The sequence below is a fragment of the Vidua chalybeata genome, chromosome 12, assembly GCF_026979565.1.
Source record: "Vidua chalybeata isolate OUT-0048 chromosome 12, bVidCha1 merged haplotype, whole genome shotgun sequence".
NCBI classification, from domain to species: Eukaryota; Metazoa; Chordata; class Aves; order Passeriformes; family Viduidae; genus Vidua; species Vidua chalybeata.
In genome coordinates this window covers 14,058,569-14,080,331 of record NC_071541.1, presented here as the reverse complement: position 1 = coordinate 14,080,331, position 21,763 = coordinate 14,058,569, and the positions used below count along the sequence as shown (strand labels likewise).

At 36.7% G+C, this 21,763-nt stretch overlaps 1 protein-coding gene across 1 annotated transcript in view; it reads left to right on the top strand.

Annotated features, from left to right (window-relative positions):
* Positions 1 to 21,763, top strand: part of CACNA1D (calcium voltage-gated channel subunit alpha1 D) — a 168,770-nt gene that overhangs the window by 55,355 nt on the left and 91,652 nt on the right. The window contains exons 4-7 of the mRNA XM_053953667.1: positions 6,065 to 6,204; positions 9,966 to 10,108; positions 11,492 to 11,644; positions 12,471 to 12,667. Coding sequence (XP_053809642.1) covers positions 6,065 to 6,204; positions 9,966 to 10,108; positions 11,492 to 11,644; positions 12,471 to 12,667 — 633 coding nt within the window. The remainder of the gene's footprint in view (positions 1 to 6,064; positions 6,205 to 9,965; positions 10,109 to 11,491; positions 11,645 to 12,470; positions 12,668 to 21,763) is intronic.

The window sequence follows — 21,763 nt, the reverse complement described above, 5'->3', positions numbered from 1 at the left end:
GTACAAATGCTTATTTACAGAACAGAGGTGTTTACATCTCCATTATTGTGTTACTATGTAAAGTGCAAAATACAAATGAGTAGCAATCACACTCAAAGATGAAATGCAGGTCTGCAGTGCATTTAGAGGAAGTGATTGCAGGAAATAATGAAAAAAGTAATCAGTGTTAAATATGCTCTGCTTTTTCCTCTACCTCTGGCTGCCAGAACCTGTCAGGTAAAAGTAAAACAAAAGCTGTCTTTGAAGTTTGAGGTACTCTTTCAGTGATGTAAGTTATTCAAGTGCTCCTTCAGACTACATTGATAAGAAGGGACTTTAAGAAACTAAATTGCAGTTAATTTTAATTACACCTCAGTGTATAGCTTGCACATCCATTTTGTTCCTTTGCTGTGCTCAGTATTTGAGATGTTCTTATTGCACGTTCTGTTCCTGCAAACACAAATGCCTGCTTGAGATCTGGAGGGTGCAACTGTTGTTAATTGTGACCAGACTGAGGGATTGTGAATCCTCAGCTCAAAAAAGATAAAAGGATTTTGTGTTCTCTTTGAAAACAGTAAAAATGTTGTGAGTGAGATTTGTTGCTTGGCAGTGGTGCTAGGAATGTGAAATCCTGTTAATTTAATATTGAACTGCTGTAAGAATGTTCTTGCTGTGTAACACCTACTTATTTCTACTCCTAAGTATGGAGTTTGTACACTATAGTGTTGACTTTCAAGTATCAGCCTTGCCATGAGATGAACCAGCCCAAAATGCCAGAGCATCTGGATCTGCAGTAATGTGATGATGTCCTGTAAAGCCCCTCAAAAGACTGGAGATGTTTCTGGGCCTGATGCCAAATTCCTGCCCAGTTTTGCCCTGGATTTTACATGTATTCAAACATAAAAGGTCTCATGTACGTGAAATGTGCTCTTGAAGTATGGAAACAAGGTCTGATGCCCAGGCCTATATAAAAGGAGTATAATTTTGTGTACATAATGGTATTTTCTGAAGTTGCTGCAGAGCACTGTCTAAAGCAGAGCTGCACTTACAAGGACAGTAATGCAGACATCTGACAAAGTAAAGAGCAGTGCCTGTATTCCCTCCAGTGGGTCAGGACTGATGAGGATGGTGATACATGATTTATTTGGATTGATCAGGACAAGAATCCTTAAAATATGTTTTTCAAACTCACCCTCCTTGTTCGTTGTTATGTATCTAAAGGCACAGTTAACCCAATAGTTATCACTGAATTGTTGAGTGATAAATAATTCCAATTCTTCTGATGAATAGAGAGCAATTTCCATGTCTAATCTTGGTAGTACATGACTTTGTTTCTGCTTTTAAAGTTGATGAAACAAAGGCAAGTATATAGATTTATTTTTATGGATTCCATTTGTGTTTTATTTTTTGTATTGGGAAACTGCTGTAACATTTTTTCACATGTGGAAATAAATAGGCTTGCTTTCCTATTGTTAATTGTTACTGTGCTGCATGTCACAGATGATTTTCAGAGGAATACACGTATACAAAGTGCAAAATGAAATAATTATATTTTGAAATTCAAAATTCAAGTTACTTTTTTGTCTTGTAGATAGTGTTTTCCCAGTGCCAGAACTCGAAAAAATGGCTGATTGTCAAAAAGATAAATGGCTTTATATGTGTTGTACAAACATCAGTCACACAACTTATTAAACAGCATGTGATTTGACTTTTTTTTTTTTGTTTTTGATCCCTAAATCAATGATGTCAAAGTATTTTGTGTTGTGTCTGAACTTTGGAAAGTTGATCAGTCTGCTTAATTTGCTTAAATTGAGTCACTTTATCTGCTAAGCAGTTTTTACTCTAATGCATGTTTGTTGTCTGGATGCAAAAATGCATTTCTTCAGTTAAGAAATAATTCCCATCTCTGATGCTAAGGGAATAGAAATTTTAATATAGTAAGATTTAATTACCTAGCATAATAGATTACGGTTCTGCAAATTAATGACTTTTTTGAAACAGTTATCTTGTGAAATATCTTAACGTAAATGCAGAATTTTGGTGTGTCACCTTCTAACATGTAACAGTAGCTTTGCATATTTCTTTCAGAGATTTTGAAAATATGAAGATAATAAATGATGACTAATGTACACCATCTGGCTAGGGTGGGGGAAAAAAGATTTCCTGAGCAACAGGGTTTCTGCTAAGCTGATTTACTTAAAATAAGAAAGCGAATGCTTACTTTCTTTCTTCTTTTCCTTTTTTAAAATTTTTTTGGAGAAAATGAAGTTCTAATGATTCCACCTAAACTCATAGGGTAAGGGTGGCCTTGTTTTGTGTTCCATGATCAAAGGCAAACTCCATGGATTCCATGAGAAAAGCAGTTTATCTTATCAGTCCTGTTGCATCATATATTCAGAAAAAGATTGCTGAGACTTGAAGATTTCGAGCAGCATTAACCAAAGTGTCAGACAGCCTTGCTGGAATCAGCTGCCTGTAAGGAGAGATGACCTAGCTTTATCAAATCAGTGAACAAACAACTATTAATCTATACAGCCTCAGGATTAGAGTCTTCAGAATGCAGACATATTGTTGTGCTTCATGTCTTCTTTAGGTTTACAGCTGTCACTTTTTTCTGCTAATTTTATGATGCAGTGTAGAACTAAATGCAATAATAGATATTAGAAATTATGTGCAAATTTTGCTATAATCTCTGCATTTTTTTAGAACCAAAACCTCCTTCTTGGTTTCTTTTAATAGAGATTTTCTTTTGCAAGCACTCAATACATACTCTAAGGTATTTCCTTATTATTTTGTTTAGTTGTCTACTTTTTTAGTGTTCCCACTGCCATTTTGAATGAAGTTAAGTGTTCATTTAAAGATAGCAACTAATATGAACAAAATATGATTTCACCACTGTGGAGAAAACAGAGCAGATAAACGTGTGCATCATATCTTGCGAAAACTGCAGTCTTGAGTCTGTATTTTGAATTTATCTCTTCCTTTTTTAGTTTTATTTTCCCAAACCAACCCTGCCTCTACCACTCTTTCATGAATACTGAAAATTGAATGTTATTTACTCTTGAGTAGTGGTTGCTTAAGCTCTGGATGTACAAGGTGATGTGTGGCTTACCGATACATCAGGGTAGCAGAGGCAAAAATTGATGTCCATAGTGACCAACAAGAAGTTATCTAAGTGTGAGAAGAGACCACCAGAGCCTTCCTGAGGGTGAGCAGGTTGTTAACTCTGCAGTTTGTGTGAGAACATCTGTTGGCTGCCTAGTTATTAAAGAGCCAAACAGTCTGTGAAGAAAGCACAGCCTGTACTTTGTGTGTTAACTATGGGGCCAAGTCATTCATCTGGCCTCCATGGAAGACACAGGTTGTGCTTTGAAAATAAATAAATAAATAGTGTGTGAAAGCATGAAAGGGAGGAAAGCAGGAAGGGAGGGAAAATGAAATAGTGAAGTTATGGAATTTGTCTGATTTAAATGAGCACAACTTTAAATTAGTGTGCGACTTCCAGGTCCTTTCTCAGCCCATATTGGTGTGGGATTATTTAACCCAAGATGCAGCACTTCCCATTTTTCCTTGCTGAGATTCGTGTGGTTTCTGTTTGTGCAGCTGTCAAGGTTTCTTATGGTCCATCTGCAAAGTGACGCACACACACCTTGAGCCCACCGGTGGGTTTAAAAATGAGATTGTCCTACATTCCATATGGCTCTAATGGAATGTTTGCAGGACTGTTTAGGAAATAACAAAAACTCCTGCTTCCATAAAAGAGATGAGATAAGCAGGGCTGAGGCCAATACCATTTTTCAAGGATGGTTGGTAAATGATAGGGCAGAGCTGTTCAGATTTGAACTGTCCCATTAAAATGAGCTGCAGGGCTATGTGGCATTAACAAAGTTGTGTAACTTTAGCCCTGGGGCTGCTGTTTAGCCCGGAGAGCAGAAGAGCATTGGAATATTTTTTGAAGGGGACCAATGAAGAACAAAGATGGTTCTTAGGATGGAACTGGTACTTTAATGGATGGAGTTAAATTACATGGTTGCCTATAAAACTCTGGACATAGGGACCCATGAGGTTACTTTTGCTCAGAAGGTCCCATCCAGTCCTGGATCCTGTGTTCCTTTTAAGAAAAGAACCTATTGAAATTTGGCATATATGAAACATACATATTTTGTCTCACTTTTTCTTTTACTACTATGGTTTTGATATATGTTTTGCCCATGGCAAATGACAACTGTAATATTTTTGTCTTCCTTATGTTTTCCTACATTATTTTTCTTCCTATAATTAAGCTGCAAATTCAGTTGTCTGCAGGGAGACAGAAATAATTGTTATTGTGGAATGTGTATGTGGTAGGATTTGTTGTATTTAAGCATTTCTGAGTGTGTTTCTCAGGAATGCTGATAATTCATGTTATTATATCTCAGTGCTGTTCTCTAGCCAAAGAGATCTGATGGATTTTGGTACACAAGACATTCACATTTCTTCTGTGAGGCCACTTTACTCTTGTTAGCTAGCAACTGTCCTCATTGATTGGTGATAAATCAATGGGTAAATGGAAGGGGCAATTTTGAAAGAAGAATTAGGAAGTTTGAGGGGAAGGAGGACATGTATTGGTTTCACTGAGCTGGAGGATCTCACCCAAAATGGAAAGTAGCTGAGGAGCCTTGGATGAAGCTCCACAGTGTTCATGAAGTGTACTCAAAAGAGGGGGAAAAGGCAGGGGTACAGGACTGAGCTGTGCAGGAAGTGAGATCCAGGAATCCTTGGAGTGCCTCTCCTGCCCCAGTGACCCCAGGGTGCTGCTTGCTGCACATAAAGGCCTGGAGAGGACTTCATTCATAAGCCTGTGCCTCTATTAAGTCACCAGTGTCAGATTTACAAATGGAAATACCACATCCTACACATAACCACCCCAAATGGCCTCTTTGGCAGGAAAAGAAATCTACCTGCCCAAATTAAAGATTTGCACATAAGAATGTCAAGATCTTTAAGTTGTAAATGATGAAAGTGCCAAGCTGTGTGACAAATAAGGAATGTATATTTTTGTGTGTAACAAATAAGGATAATGTATTTTTGTGTGCAACGTTGGTGTTCTGTTTGAGTAATGATAGTAGAAGATGGTAATCCTGACTGAGCAATTACAGTCATGTAATTAACCTTGTAAGTGATAAATGAGCAACGTCATGTGTTCCTGAACAAGTTTAAAAAATGAATCATACTCTTTGTGCCTTTTATTCTTGGCTGTAATATTTGAGTAGCAACAGATAACTAAACAAAATGTTATAGAAAATAATGAAATTAGCATGTCTGAAGGTAAAAAGAACAGAGATGTTAACTGCTCTGTTTTCATAGTGGTGACTTCTTCAATTTACCAAGTTAAGCATGCTAATAATATTTTTGGGGATTTCTTCTTTCTAGAGTGTCTAGTTAGCTAGGAAAAGATATTCAGTATATAGCTCTGATATTTTTTTTTTTTAAATGCAGAGCTAATAACATTTAAAAAACCCTTAAATCTAATGTTGGAGCTTCAATGATACAAGGTGGTGGTACAGTACCTTAAATTTTTTTCAAACTTAATAGGGTATTTTAAAGAAATTCTGGTGATATGGAAGGGAGAAAAAGTCAATGCAAGCTTCCATATCAAGATAAAAAAGTTGCAAGACAGTGTAAAACTAAATATGAAACAATTAAGACTTTTTTTAATAGTGAAAAGAAGTAGACCACTGTTTACATTTCAAGGATATTTCCAGGGCTCTGTTCTACTGCATTTTCTACTTATAATGAATGCAGAGTATCCTATTGACCTGGATGGGACTCTGCTTAAGCAAAGGTACAGTATGCTTCCATGTTTGCAGAAACAAGTTTTTTTCCTCTCACAGAATGTGAAAACAAGAAAACCTTGTGCAATTATGTAATTATAACCTTGCAAGTACAGTTATCATTAAGTGTTATACAATTAAAACCTGTGAAATAAACTGCCATGAAGGTATTTCCTTACTCCTGATCAGTACCCACTTGTTGCAAATTGTCAATAGTAAAAAGAGCTGTTACATTCATTGTCTTTCATTGTACTCTTTTTTGTCTTCCACAGGAAAAAGTAGAATATGCCTTCCTGATAATTTTTACAGTTGAAACATTTTTGAAGATTATAGCATATGGATTATTATTACACCCCAATGCATACGTTAGAAACGGATGGAATTTATTGGATTTTGTAATAGTAATAGTAGGGTAAGTAGCTTATCTTCCATTATAAAAATATTTAAACTTTTCTTTACAGTGAGGTATGTATAGGTCTGTTTGGCTGTGAGTAGCAACCTATGCTGGATTTCTTTCTTTGGAGTAAAAGAATGAACTAAGTGAAAAAATGTTAAAAAGTCCTCAAATTTTCAGTGCTATCCCTGGCTATAGACTGCATTGCATTTATAGTAGAAGTTCCCAGGGAATTCTGAGACCTGCTGGAGATTTCCAGAGTTGTTTTTCAGAAGCTTTTCCATCTGATTTTTCTCAAGAAAAACTCCTGGTGTCTTTCCATATGTTGATCTCTTAAGGGCTGCATGTTGTTATTTAATTTATTTCTTTAACTCTTCACTGCAGTCATGTGGAGTTCATCTGTTTCACAAAGACCTCTGGGACGATCCACATGTTTCAAAGTGGAGAAGAGTGGTTGGGGAGACAGAATTAATAGTGATTCCTTCATATTCCCCAAATCTTAGTAAAATTGGGTGCTGCATGTCAGGCTCCAGATACAGATATGATTTTGATTTGCCTAGGTTTGAATAGATGTTAGAAATGGCTTTTTTTCTTTACCCTGTGCACCTTACTGTACCAGGAAACCTTGGAGAGTTTGTTCTTTGCCCCAGAGAAGGGACTGCTTGGGCCTTCTGCAGGTTCAGAGGAGTGGAACTTACATTATGGACCTACTTATTGATAAATTATTTTTGTGTCAGCAACTCTATGTCAGTGGTTATGCTACTTTATTGGATTCTACCTTCAGCTATCTAGGGAATTAATCTTGAGACGTATATTCACCAATTTCCTAAATGTTGTGGAGGATATGTTAAAAAGCTGCTTAGCCAGTACTGTAAATTTTGTTTGCTTTGTTTGTTTAATATATACTTTATAAAAAAAGTATATATTATCTAGAACATGGAGAGCATTATCCATTTATAACTTTGTATGTTATAGCAAACACAACCTTGGCTTGCAGTATGTAATTCTAACTTCATTTTAAAATTCAAACTATATTAAGGGTTGCCTGTAATTGAAAAGGCTCAGGAATTAGAGTGTGTGCTGCTTTTAAGTTGTTACTGAATTAATGGAAAGGAAGAGTTGCTAAGTAAAGGAATTTGTGGTAAAGCATTGTTAAATTTGGGGAGGTATTGTGAATATAAGAATGCCTGATTTGTAACTATTTGATTATGAGATACTAAATGTTACTGAGAAGGTTGTATTTGGGCCAGTCCTTTGGAATGCAGGCAGTTTTGGTCCAGGACTAAAATTTGTGTATAAATAGGTCCTTCATCAGGTCAGGTCATTCTCAACAGATTGGTCCCTGTGCCTGAAGGGGAAGCTTGGTGGGCAGGTTGGAGACTGTCACACACGAGCTCTGCTCCCTTGCCAAGCAGTCACTTGAATAGACCTCTTCCCTTTTGTCAAGTGACCACGGAGTTACAGTAACCCTGGAGCAGTCTAATTAACATGACCTCTATCTTTGGCTGTGTCCTAAATACATAATAACTAAAAAATTTTCCACTAATTCCTAAAACACTAATTATTGGAGGCTAAATGGAGTTAGGTCAAATGCTCACACTGAATTTGTTGAAAATATGAAAATAAAAAGGACTACATCTTATCAAATGCCTAAAATATCACAGTAAGAATAAATCCTAATTCAAATCCAGAAGTTTGTGCAGGTTGTCATCAGCCTACCTGTAAGACAAGGTGGACCTTTCCTAACATGTTGCATACTGACAAAATTGTGAGCAAGGTTTTTGTTCTTTCAGTAAGAGCACAACCTGCATGATTGACCAAGCATGAGTCCCATTTATTTAATTAATACATAGTAATACAGTGAAAAATTGATTTTCATATATAACCCAAGGTGGATATGGAATCACTTCTGGACCTGATTCTATTTGACTAACTTCAATGGGAAATTTCATTAGGTATTCTAATAGCTTGAAAGAGCTGCCATGATGTCCTATATTGAATGCATTGAAATTTGCTTTCTCAGCAAAGACTGTAGCCAGTCCAATTACATTAATCTTAATTATGCCAAAAGAAATCTCTACAAGCAAAAGGGAAACACATATAGAGATGTTTTTAAGATCAAATCTTAATTAAACCTTTAAACTTTGATAAACTGTAGAGGAATATGAATGTACATTTCAATAAAGAAGATCAATAGTTTTATACCTTAATGGCTTTTTAGGAATGACATACGTCCTGGTTTCAGCTGGACAACACAAAATGACAGAGCTGTAGACAGAGCTGTGAATGTGGTGCTTTCTACTCTTTGTCACTTCTCTCTGTAACCCATCAGAGTATGAATTACTCTGAGCAGTCTGCATGGTCTCTCACGTAATTTCCATTGATTTCTGTGGAAGAATAAGGTCCTGGTAGAGAAAGCTTTCATAGCACCTGCCTATGCCCTTTAATTTTCTGAATGTTCTATGAACTGACAGGCTGAAAGGTTCTCTGGATTCAGGACTTGACTCAGAAGCCTTTCTACTAATGTCTGTCTTAGAGCACAAATAGTCACTCTTGAAATCACTGAGGTGTTTGTTTTCCTGCAATTATGCTTCCATTAAATTCTAGGGCTGAATCAGGACCTGGTATTCAATGTCTGGATTTGGTGGAACAATATGTGGGCTGCTCGTGTTCCCTGTAACATCTGTAGGGTCTTAGGGGCTGAGTTTTTCTCTGGAGCAGAATGAAGCAGTCTAGGGATGGATATTGACTGATGTGGGCCAACTGCTTACTGGGGGAGGATAAAGCCTTCAATAATCTAGTTTAGGCACCCTATTAAATAATATATGATTTCAGGCAACTATCCAGCATGACAGAGTTCTTAACCAGAGTTGTGAAAACTTTTCATGACCAAAATAAACCCCTGCACATTTCAGGCATCCTTTACAAGTGTGAAACATTCCTCATGATTGCAGAACTCTATTAACTTTATAATCCTTTCAGGAGAAGTGCAGCTCTGTTATTGAACTACAGACTCTGTGCAAAGGATAACAGAGTTTGTGTGGTCTAGTGGCAGTCTAGAAACCCATGCATCTGAGATAGTGCTCTAAACTAAAATAAACCTAAGATTAATTTGGATTTCAAGAACATTCATCACTTTAAATTGCTGCTAAAAGTGGGAAAACAAAATAAAAGTCTTGTCTTGCAAACTGTTCTAATGAATGACTAATTCATTTCTGCAGGGAAAAAATACAATATAATAAATGAGCCATCTGGGAATATATTTTCCTCAGAGGTATTATGTGTAAGAAACAAATCTTTTTGGTGTTATTAAATGGTGAACTCTAATTATTTTTAAAATATTCAGTTTCTGCTGACTGTATATAGAATATTGTACTGCTGTGCCACTTAGAATTCATCTATTCCTCCAAAATTAAACCAGATGGTTTTACTTATTTTCTATTTCTTCTTCTAAAGGCAAGATTAATTCTCCAAATGTTAAAGCTAAAATGTTTGAACAAAAGTGGCAAAGTAGCTTCATTTATTTAAAAATAGCAAACTGTATATATAAGCTCAATGCTAAATTATTGGAAACTGTGTGATCCTCATTCTCTAGAAGGATTATAAAGTCTTGCACTTCATAGCTCTGTCTGTCATGATTTAATGTGTAAATATACCTCTCAGTTTGACATCTGAACAGCTTTGCAGAGTGATCTGCAGTTCAACTAATTTCCAAATTAATATCTTTGACTGCGTGGTAAATAGATAGTAATGACCTTACCTCTCATCTCATTTTCTAGATTATTTAGTGTAATATTGGAACAATTAACCAAAGAAACAGATGGTGGCAGCCACTCAGGTGGCAAACCTGGTGGCTTTGATGTCAAAGCCCTAAGAGCCTTTCGTGTACTGCGACCTCTCCGACTCGTATCAGGAGTGCCCAGTAAGCTCTGCTCTCTTTACTTCCATTGCACTCAGGAATGTGCCTGCTCTGATTATTGAACTGTCTTCTTCCAGACACTACCCAAATGAGATGGGATAAATCTGAGTTTTTGTTATCTGGCTATGTATATAAAGTGAATTTCAAGATGAGTGATACCCTATTTCAGGTTGAACTAGGGATTGTGAATTCAGTCAGTGCATGATCTCCTTACACAGTTCAATAAGCAGAGAGGGGAATACACTTGCTTTTTAGAAGCTTTATATAAAAGTAAATTACATTTTAAAATGCAAATACACCAGAAAATAAAATTCAGATTTTTTTTAAATTCTAAACCCCTGCATCTGAAAGTGTAGGTGGTCCTAAAATAGTTTATATGTTGGTAAGTGTATGCCAGAGCACATAACACATTTTGTGTTTCCTGCCCCCTCCAATGCACATGAATGCCTTCTGTTTATCTCAGCAGAGCTAACAGATAAATTAGGAAACTTAAAACACAGAAAAATACCATTTAAGAAAGCAATTGAATTTTCTGATATTTCCTGTTTTCTTTGAATGCTTTATTAATTATTGAAGCTATTTGGGCTATACAAGGTTCACAACTTCCAGTTCAGCACTTTCTAAGGCATTCAGAGGAAGAAAGCTCATTCTGTGTTTAATATATCATGGACTGTTACATGGAAATGATTGATTTTTGGCAAAAGGACTTCACTGAGGATGGAAACAGTCCTATGACATGTCAGAGAGGAAGTCTATCAAGTTAAAAAAGAGGCATATTTTATTGTCATTGGTACTGTGGCAACTTCATTAGTCTGGAATTAGCTCATTTTGGTAAAGCCAAAAGTTGGATAAATATTTAATTGAGAAAAAAAAATAGAGCAGTTTTGAAAGGGATAAATGATGAAAGAATAAGTTTGTTCAGATTAAAAATGTGTTTTCCCAGCTAACTATATTTTTCTCCCAGAGCAAGAAGACAGTTCTACAATTGGCTGAGTGCACATTTTCAAAGAACTTGCCACAAAGTTTTTGTTTTAGCACAGAACTTCTTCAAGGTCATATAAAATGACTTACAGGCACACATTGACTACGTGCCCTTTCTTTATAAAAGCACCCACAGATTTTTGTGACACATTTCAAGCGCTGAATTCTATGATATAAACTTTATTAACAGAGAAACGAAGTAAACTAATTAGACAGAAAGTTTTAGATTCTTAAAAAGATATGTTAAAGGAATATTTTGGTTTGGGACAATAGATGTTTTAAAAAAATCTGATTATCTCTGCATGTCTGTATCATTAAGTCCTAATAAGGTGTAATTATATAAAATTTGATAGAGTAAGACCTAGAAATATGGTTCATATCTTGTATCCTCTTTTTTTTTTCTAGGTTTACAAGTTGTCCTGAACTCCATTATAAAAGCCATGGTCCCCCTCCTCCATATTGCCCTTTTGGTATTGTTTGTAATCATAATCTATGCTATTATAGGATTGGAACTTTTTATTGGAAAAATGCACAAATCTTGTTTTCTTATTGATTCAGGTAAGTCATTAAAATGTTGATTAACATAAGGGTTTGATGATGTTTTCTTTCAAATCTGTGGGATTTCAGTTTGAACTAGAACTATGGGCCAAAGCACTTAAGCTGTTGTTGCCCCAGTTTACACTGGTTCACAATTTTAGGTACAGTGCCTTAAATGAAAAAAAAAACCCTCAATACCAAAGTCACAAAAAATCAAACTAGTTAGAGACTAGACCATGCTCTGAATAGGTTTTCATTTCTGATATGTGTAGCTTAAAGGAAATAAGGGTGATTACCCATGAGGGACAAATCCAGATTGTGGCAGTACGGTGAGGCAGGGTGGTGGTGGCAGTTCTGAGATGACTGAAGAAGGAAAACAGTGTTCTTCCATCCAGGTGAAATCATGAAATGGAAGTGTGTGTTGTGCGAGAACTTTGAAAGAGTGAAACCATCTTACCTGGTGGCTAAAGGTGCTTTTCTTTCAGCTAAGGAATGAACACAACTCTGTATAGGAATTAAATCCATTTTTCCTTAGTGGTCCATGTGTTGGTGGGAAGTGCCATGAAGTGAAGTAGCAGCAGTGAAGAGGAAAGAAATAATCAGAATGAGACACTTCTAAATAATGTATTATTACATTGTGCTTCTTTCCACTGCTTAATTATTTTTATTAACCTATTTTTGAGGTTGCAAGGCCCAGGTCTGAGCGAGACTAAAATCTCCAATGCTCTGATGCCTTTCTCAGCGTGAAATCCAGATTTTTCTCACAACAGCATTGATATTTCCTCGTGAAGGGGTAACTCATGAAAGCTTGAGGACTCAGAGTTGTGACTTTTTGATCCTTTTCCAGATATTCTAGTTGAAGACGATCCAGCACCTTGTGCATTCTCAGGGAACGGCCGTCAGTGCGTCATGAACGGCACCGAATGTAAGGGTGGATGGGTTGGACCCAACGGAGGCATAACCAACTTTGATAACTTTGCATTTGCAATGCTGACTGTGTTCCAGTGTATAACCATGGAGGGATGGACTGATGTGCTGTACTGGGTGAGTTCTTCAGTCACTGAGCTTTGTGTGCTTTTAAACAAGCTTCTCTGTTCTAGTGGGGATTGAGCTGTGTTTCACAGTACCATCAACAGGAAATCTTGGTGAGTTTTGCAGGAGACAAGCTCAGCTGCATACTTGTTTCAGCCACAGCCTGTTACTAGACATTTTAGAAACAAATTTATTCATTGCTTATTTGAGGTTTTTTTTTGCCTATTCCATTTGGATAAATATAAAACTACATTTATGTCCTTTGGACTAGCATTTTTTCGTGTGAGCTTACAGATATTAAGTATGTCTTCACTGATTAGGCTTAAGAGCTCTCTTTTTGCAGTATTTGTGCAGAATTTTCACAATGTTAACATAAATTAGAGCAAAGCAAGCTCTCAACTGACATTGCTTGCCATGGGGACTGAAAATCATATTAACCATTCAGAAACTATAGATTTACAGGAACTGTGGCCCTGACATCATCTCCATGGAAGCAGCAAAAGGTATTCAAACCCCTAACTGTGTAAATCCTCACCTTTAAATGCTCCTTTGGTGTAAGGTATGGTGCTTCCATACATCAACAGTCAGCTGGACACAGACTGGGAAACTGAAGGATGGAGGAAAATATATTTTAAAAAATAGATTTTTAAAGGAGTAGAGGCACCTAAACTCACAGATAGACATTTCTTTGCTTAACCACATTCCACTCTGAGTGACATGACATTGTTCTGTGAATCTTGGAGTATCTCAGTATCTGATGTGAGTGATTTGTCCAAGGGCATTCAAGAAGTCTGTGGCAGAACCTCCCACAGGCAGTGAACATCAGTGAGAATACTCTGTACTACGTGGTACTCAGCAGTAAGTCCTTGAAGCTATTAGGACCTTATTAAAACCCACAATTCTAACAGTTCAAATGTTAGAAAATATGTATGGAAGAAGAGAAGTGATCACTGGCAAGAATCACTGTTAGCAAGCTGTTAAAAGGGCTAAGTTACCTCAAGGAGTATCTTAGTGGAACTGTAGCTGTTGTTGCTGAGAGCAGCTCACTTGGTGAGTTTGTTGAAATTTGCCCAAGTGGGATTATTTACTAATAGTGCATCAGTTGTGGAGTACTGGATGCATTTAAGAATGTGGTATTACCCAGTAAATGACCACATGATTTTATGTGAAATCAGGGTGAAAAAAACTGTTGCTAAAACATATAGCACAGAGTGTAGTCTCAGATAAAACTTGTGATATTGAAGTATAGGATATGGACATGTTTTTGAGAGAATATCACTGTTAAAGATAATTAAGATGTTAAAATGGCATTCTTTTAGAATTGAAAGACCAAAAAATGGCAGCTATGAATATCTTCTTCCACTGTCTGCTATCAGTTACAAAACTGGCTAGAAACACACAGATCTTCAACACTAATGAGTAACAATTATGTATGGCTACATATAGGCTATTGCATGATTTCCATTGTAAAGGTTTTTCAGTTTCTTGGAGTTGGCACTCCAGCTCTAATTTGCTAGGAGACTGTGAATGTAGACTTAGTGTGTGCTTTATGGTTTGTGTTCATGGTGATGGCAATTATTTTAATTCTTCCTGAAAAGGGAAGGTGTGCCATGGTTATCTAGAAAAAAATTACACCTTTAATATCTCTTGAGGCAAAAGTATACCCACATTTCAGGAGCTGATAATTCCTCCAACTTTTTTTCAATGAAAATCTATATAAAAGCTTTGGAGAATTGCTGTGTTTAGAATACAATTGTTACAAAATACATAGAAACAACTTGAGTGTCTCAGAATTAAATATTTTTTCCCCTGGGATTGATGCCCTAATTAATCTGCTGCCCATTAGAAACCTTTGTAGAGTCTCCAAAGACAGCAAAAAGAATAAAATCATTAAGGCAGGATGTTGAATATTTTCATGATCAGACAAAATGAAAATTATAAGAAAATAATAAACAATTGAAAACTACATGAGTTGGTTTTGCTTCTTTCTCTTTCAGGAGTTTGCAATGTAGAATGCATTTACAGGTACACAGGTCTCATTTTTAGTTTTATTCCAAAGGATACTGGGATTATTAGACAGTGAAACAAATACTTATTGACCTAGTGAAATATAATCAGAATCAGATATTCAGGTGGCTTTGGAATCTCTCTTAACTGATGCCTATATAAGTAAATTATAGATTTGGATTCTTTCTATCTTATAGACCAACAAGTTGCCCATTGTCAAACTGAAATTACTTACTGAGGACAGGAGGAATGACAATTTATATGTTTTAGTTTTACTACTGGATCAAGCTGAGGTAGATTTAGCTAAAAACTGGAAAAGATTTCATTTAATTTGAAAATTGTAAAAGCATTAGGGGGATACCAAATTGTAATAAAAGAATCTGAGGAAGCCATTTTAGCTTGGGGTTTGTGGGTTGCTTTTTACTTAGAACTCTGTTGTTAATGCACATGAGTTTTATGCAAAACAAATAAAACCAAACCCACAAATATTAGAAACTGCACAAAATTCTCATTTTTCATTTGGTCACTGTGTGAACAGTGAAATAAACTTATGTATGCTTCTCTTGCTAGCAGGTGTAATGTGAGTGGGTGAAATCTGTGCAATATTTTGCATCGTGTTAAGTGGCATTCTGTCAGCAAGACTGACAGCTGAAAATGACAGCTTCCAACAGCCCTCACTGGCACAGCTTGTTATCACCTGGTTAATGACAGTAAACTGCTTTGAAAATTCTCCAAGCACCAATAATGATTTTTCTCTTGTGCATATCTATTGCGAGTCAAGGCTTTGATTCTGCTGCTGCTGGGCACCCTTCAGATCCCAGTGACTCACGTGGGCATGCTGCTGCTCACCAGTTTGCATCCCATCCCATGTGTCCTACTGGGTTTTAGTGCCTTCATCTGGCCTCCTTCTAACTTGTAACTCACTGGATAGCAGGCATTATGTGGTTTATCCACAAAAATTGTGACTCCTTAGAGCCAAAGGTTTGAATTGAGAGGTTAAGGGGTTTTGTCCTCGTTCTTAGCAGCCAGTGCAGCATGTGTGCTCCCAAATTGTGAGTTTGTGACTGCTCACCTCTGTATGTTCTCCATTTCTATTGGGACTGTGTATATTCCCAGTCATGGTCCTTTCTGTTTGCTCTGGAGCCCTCTTTGGAGGCTCAGGCTTTTAGTTCTGGATCCTGGTGCAGTCCTCGTTATCAGCCAAGTGGCAGCCTCTGTGTGCCCAAGTTTTTAACGCTCTGGCTCACATTCTGAAGCTGAGAGCATAGTACTCCCTGCCTCATTTCCAGTTTGTGCTAGCAAGCTCTGAGGAACTGCAGAACTTGAATCTGCATTTGCATATCTGGCTCCAGATTTTTCCCATGCCTTTGAAACATCTCGATGTATAATCTATTAATGGCAAACACGTATTTTGGAAGTTGCTTTTTATTTTTAGCTGCTTCACTTGATACATGGGAACACACATAACAAGCAGCGATACTTGCCAGCAAAACCCCCAATTTTCCCATGAGCACCAAAATGATCACATTTAATTCTTCTTGTTTTCACCACAGTGAAGTTATCTTGACTTACTACACTTGAATAATCCAACTATAGCTTGAATGAGAGATAGTCAGGGCCTCTGAGAAACAAAGTACTTCATGGGATACTTAAAAGTTGCTTCAAATATGGGACAAATGTATTAGTGGCTACTGAATTTTACTAGGTCAATTTTATGGTCAGATGCTGCATCACTAACTCCAATTTTAAAGCTCCTCAGTTCTCTAATACCTGTCTAGAGCTGTTCAGATTGATCTTCAGATCTGAGATTGAAGCACTTGAGCTAAAATTGCTGAATAATGATACACTGATGTCTTACATGGTTTTGCCTATTAATACACCCACTAATATGTTAACAAGATATTCACTAAAGGATTCTTGTTTAAAATACTCAGATCATTACTTGAAATGTCTAGGCAATCTAAAATATACCTAAAACTTATATAAAATTTAAGTAAAGGGATGGCATGTTTTTTTAAAATATACCTTTTACTGATATGTCAGCTTTTAAAAACTTTACTACTTTTTGCTAATAGCATATATTATCATCAAAGAACATCTTCATTCATTGTTCCTCTGCTTTTATAAAGAAAGGATGCACTGAAGAACCTCTCTCCTGTTTAATAAATTGCATTTTATATCCCCCAATATGCTCCTTGAAGCATCTTAGAACATCTGAAAAAAATCCATCATTTCTGTAACACAGACTGTTCAGGCTGCACTGCACTCCTGTGTATGTCTACATGCACTTTTGATGAGTGTCTGCACAGCCAGTGTATTAATGTCAATCAGATCAGGTCAGGAGCTCAATCTCTACTCCTGACACCTTTTAGAATTCTCCTATTCAAGGATATTTACAGGTAGTCTCAGATATATGAAACCAGCTGATGTGCAGCCAAAGATATTTCCTAAACACAACCAAATGTTTTACAAATACATATCACACAAGAAAACCCCTTGGCTCATGCACAAAATGTATCATTAGGCTATAAACAAAAACCTGCAAAATATGTTTCAAGTATTACCAAAACTGTCATCAGAGTACTGACAAGGAGTCTCCTAAAAATACCTTCCCAAAAATGTGACCAAGAGTCAAATAAGCATTAATAGTCTAGAACTTTGAATTTAATGATCTAATAAGCTAGTGGGAATCAACTACTTAGGGTGATTTAAGCCATGTTAGTCCCATTCCACCTGCAGAAAGGAAAGGCATGTTACTGCATCCACACAATATTTGTCAGCAATGAATTTCAGCTTATTGTCTGAGAGAAGTCAATGGATGCTACACAGCTTTTTTTCCATTTGTAAATCAGTTGCAAATATTTAGCAATGTTAAAAAATGGTGAGGAATCGTGCCTGAAAAATCCCAGCTAATACTTACTCCTGCCTTTTCCTCTTATGTACTTAGGGAAAGCTTAGTGCTGTTCTGCTGGCATTGCTCAGCACCACTCACAGGTCATCTGAGGGAGGCTCTGGAGTGAAACAAGTCAGCTCACCCCCAAAGGCATCCATGTGCTGCATGCACAGAGCTCCCAGCCTTCCATGACTACATAGCAGAAAGTTAACACATGATGTACAGCTGGAGAAAGAGGGATAGAAATGTTGACTGACAGCATTAATATACTGCATAAATCTCCCTAAAGAGCCATGGATTGCAGGCAGAATTTTTTCTCTTTGAGTGTTAACTACTTGAATCTGGTTTCAGGTTAAAATCAAGATTAATCCCCCCTCCCTGCTTTTTACATAATGATTTGTACTAATTGCCTTTTTATATTCTCTTGTTATTAAAAGCTCTGAATCATCCAGTTTTGGATTGCAAAGAGACAGGACTTAATTTCAGAAAGAGAAAAAAGGAAATTATCAAAATCAGACATGCAAACAGAGCTACCATGCCAAGGAATGTACAGATTAAAAGTTTGCATTAGGATCAAAAAGGATGTGGACTTAGATGTATCACACACACACATATATATATATATATGATTATAGTATAATTTTTTTCCAGTTAGCATCTTAACATAATGACCCCACTGGAGGAGGATTTTAAACTAACTCACAGGGAAATATCTTTCCCATGAGGTGAACTTGATTGACTTTGACAGGATATCTGGTATCTCAGCCTCAGCTGACTACTGACCTGTACTGCAGTCAAAGCGTGGAACTAATTTCTTGTCACAGATCATTGCAAATACTAAGAAGAACCTATTATTTCTCCCCAGAAATTTTAAATAAAACTGGGTCAAAACTGGATGGGAAATAGAGGCTAAACATGGGGTAGTGCTAAGAACTCACTAGTCCATCAGCTAGAGTTTCTTCCAAAAAACTTTGCCACAAGAAGCCAACAATTATTTTATAACAATCCTAGTTCCCAGTCTGTCCCAGGATAACAATTTAGTAGATAAATTTAGATTTTCCTGAGTATTGAGGCTTTGCTCATTGGTGATACATAAACTAAAGTAGCAATTTTACATCATCTGTCTGAGTAATAAATGCATTGTACTTGTATTTTTTTGTATCCAGTATGTGGGAATTATTAAACACATCCAATTTTTGTATAATGTATGGTATATATAAGTGGAATAACAGATCGCAAGAGAAAGAAGGTGTTTAGTACGGAACACCTGTGTAGATATTATAACTTCTCATTTTCATACATGATAGCTAGCCATTTAAAAAAATAAACATATTGTTGATCACATTTGTTACTTAATTTTAGTAGTTTTTTTAGCCCTTAACAAGCCAAAGTGTGCATAGGTTTTATAAATGATTGTGAAATTATTTTGGGAAATACAGATAAATAGGTACAAGCACTAACAAATTCTTAATCTGAAATTCATGCTATTCATAAGAAGAGTCAAACAGATTTTGTTATATCTGGAATACAGATTTTGTTAAACCTGGTAGTGCTCATCAGCAAACCTCTGGGTTACTGTTTTGTAGAGGTAGCACTTTGCATTTTGTTATGGTTCTGTCCATCTGCTCTGTGGATTAAGCAGGGATGCCTAATTATCTGAATAAGATAAAACAATTTCTTAACAGTCACGTTTGACATCTTGGCTTTCCTTGGAGCAATCACTTGATTTCTGCCCAGCCCCTCCTCCCAGTTAACGACAGTAAGCTGATTAATGGAATGCCACTAACAGGAATTAGCTAAAATAGTATTAGTGTCTGAATGAAACACCTGCATCTAAACTCATTTCCAAACAATCATAGTAAAAATTTATAAACAATCTTGTTCTGATGAGTAAACGCTTTATGGGAATACCAAAATTTCATAATTTATTTGCTAAGAATGGATGAAACCAACAGAAGGAAGAACATGAGGTCTGTTCAGCTTGATCAAATTAATTAAGCTGAAGCAGTGTCTTCCAGGTTGAGGTTTAACTTGAGAGGATCACTTACATGTGTCCTGTATGCAATTGCACAGTGGAGTTTATATACAGAAGACAGAGGCCAAATTTAAGAGGTGATTAAGCAATCATGAGGCTCTCTAGGTCCTGTGACAATTTTACACTTCTCAAAGGGATCTCTTTCTCTTTAGGCCTCCCTTGCTGCCTGAGCCATGGAACTCTCATTTTTCCAGGTGTTGCTGAGCTGAAATGCTTAACAAAGGGTGGTGTCAGTGCACACCCCACCAGTGCATCTCCATATTCTGTGTCAGAAGCACAACAAAGTGCTGAGTCTGTCCAACCTGGACAGTGCCAGGGAAATCTGTGCTTTGACTCCAGAACACTGAATATAAAATTCCATGCTTTTAGAAATCAACCTGGAGGGTGCTGTGCTTCGAGCACAGCCTGTTTTAAGTCAGCTTTAAGTTAACTCCAATTCAGCCAAGAATATCTCAGGACAAAACCTTTGAAGCCAGGCAGCTTTGAAGAGCTCTCTGGTGTGCTCTTCACTGGGTAGAATAAATAGCCTGATCTGGGGTTTTGTGAACCTCCCTTCCAGGCTTCCAAGAATGCAGGCATAGTCGCATTTCACAAAGTAATGATGTCTGTAGAATTTTTACACCTGTCAAGAGACTGAGTTTGTCATTCTGAACAATTTTTAAGATGATGAGGGAGATTAAAGTAAACCCACCAGTTATGTGTCTGTTGCCATGTTATGAATAGAGGAAGGTAAAATTAAAACCTAAGGAAGCTAAGAAAATCACCAAATTTAAGAGGGTTTGAAACACTGGAAAATCAAAATAGGTTAGTGCATCAGCACATTATATCTGCAATGCTGCAAGTGCAGAATTAGAGGTTTTATCATTAACCCCAGGCAGAGCTTATATTGATTGCAAATTGAGTTTGCAACGATTTTCAATAAAAGAATACCAGGTGTACAGAAAAGCTAAGATCTTGATTTGCATGCAATTGTATATGAGGATTTTACTCACAATTACCATAGATAGGGATAAATAGTATTTTAATGATTTCTAACTGATGTTTTAGTTTGAAGTTTGCCATCTGCTGCAGTGTAATACTAAGGGTTATATCTGCAGTAAATGTGACTTTTCCCCGTTTCACTTCAGTCTTGGTCTCTGATCATTTTGCTGTGTTGTAATGATAGTTGACTCCAACTACAGCACAGCTCACAAGATGATAAATCCAAATGCCACTTGAGGCAGTTTCAGACTGTATCAAGTTTGTCCAATCAGCTTAAGGGAATTCTTCAAGATTACAGAATCACCAACATATATGGGTAAACATAAAAAGCCAAATAAATAATGTGTGGTGCACATCTACTGTTATGGTGAAACAGAATGATGGGATTTGAAGAAAACTTTGTCCTTCATATTGTCCATTATCTCATCTGCCCTCTGGTTGATGTGATGGACAAACTGCTGAGAAGTGACATTCAAATAGTAAGACTAGATCTCCAAAAAGACAAAGGGCAAGAAGGATGGTGCTTGGTGGTGTTCTTGCCACAGATATTTTGAAGGCTAAAAGCCTCATGGCCTCAAAGAGACAGAACAAGTCCATTGAGAGCCATTAAATATGACACCTCCTTTGGCACAGTGCACCCCTGAGCCATAGGGCAGGAGGCTCTTGCAAGACAAAACATTTTACTGAGGATTTCAGATATGAGGTCTCCTTGAACTCCTGGTGTTGCTTTAGCACATCTAGTATTTGTGACTTTAAATCCTTATTCTGCATTTGGGGTGAGAAGTCTGCATTAATCTCTACAAATGAATATATCTTGGTTTTGGCTATGGAGATTTTCCTGTTCTCATATATTAACCAAGCTCTGTCTCCATTTTCAATCAGAAGACAAATCAATTCCTTTAATCTTTCTTTAATTGGAAGTTATGGAAAATGCCATTTGACATGCATTAAATGAGGAGCAAAGATTTCCAAAAGGAAATGACTTCTTTTTGTACTTTGATGTCTGGTATTAATGCAGTCTGAAATATTATTTCATGAGTAGAAATTAGACTGCATTACTTGATTAGGGTTTAATTGTATCTAGAATTAAATGGTAAAGTTGTTGAGTAGTTTTTGGGAATTCAATGTTAGATTTGTTCCAAGGTGTTCTGCTAGGTTTGGGTGTTCCTGAGTTAAGGATTACTTTTGAAAT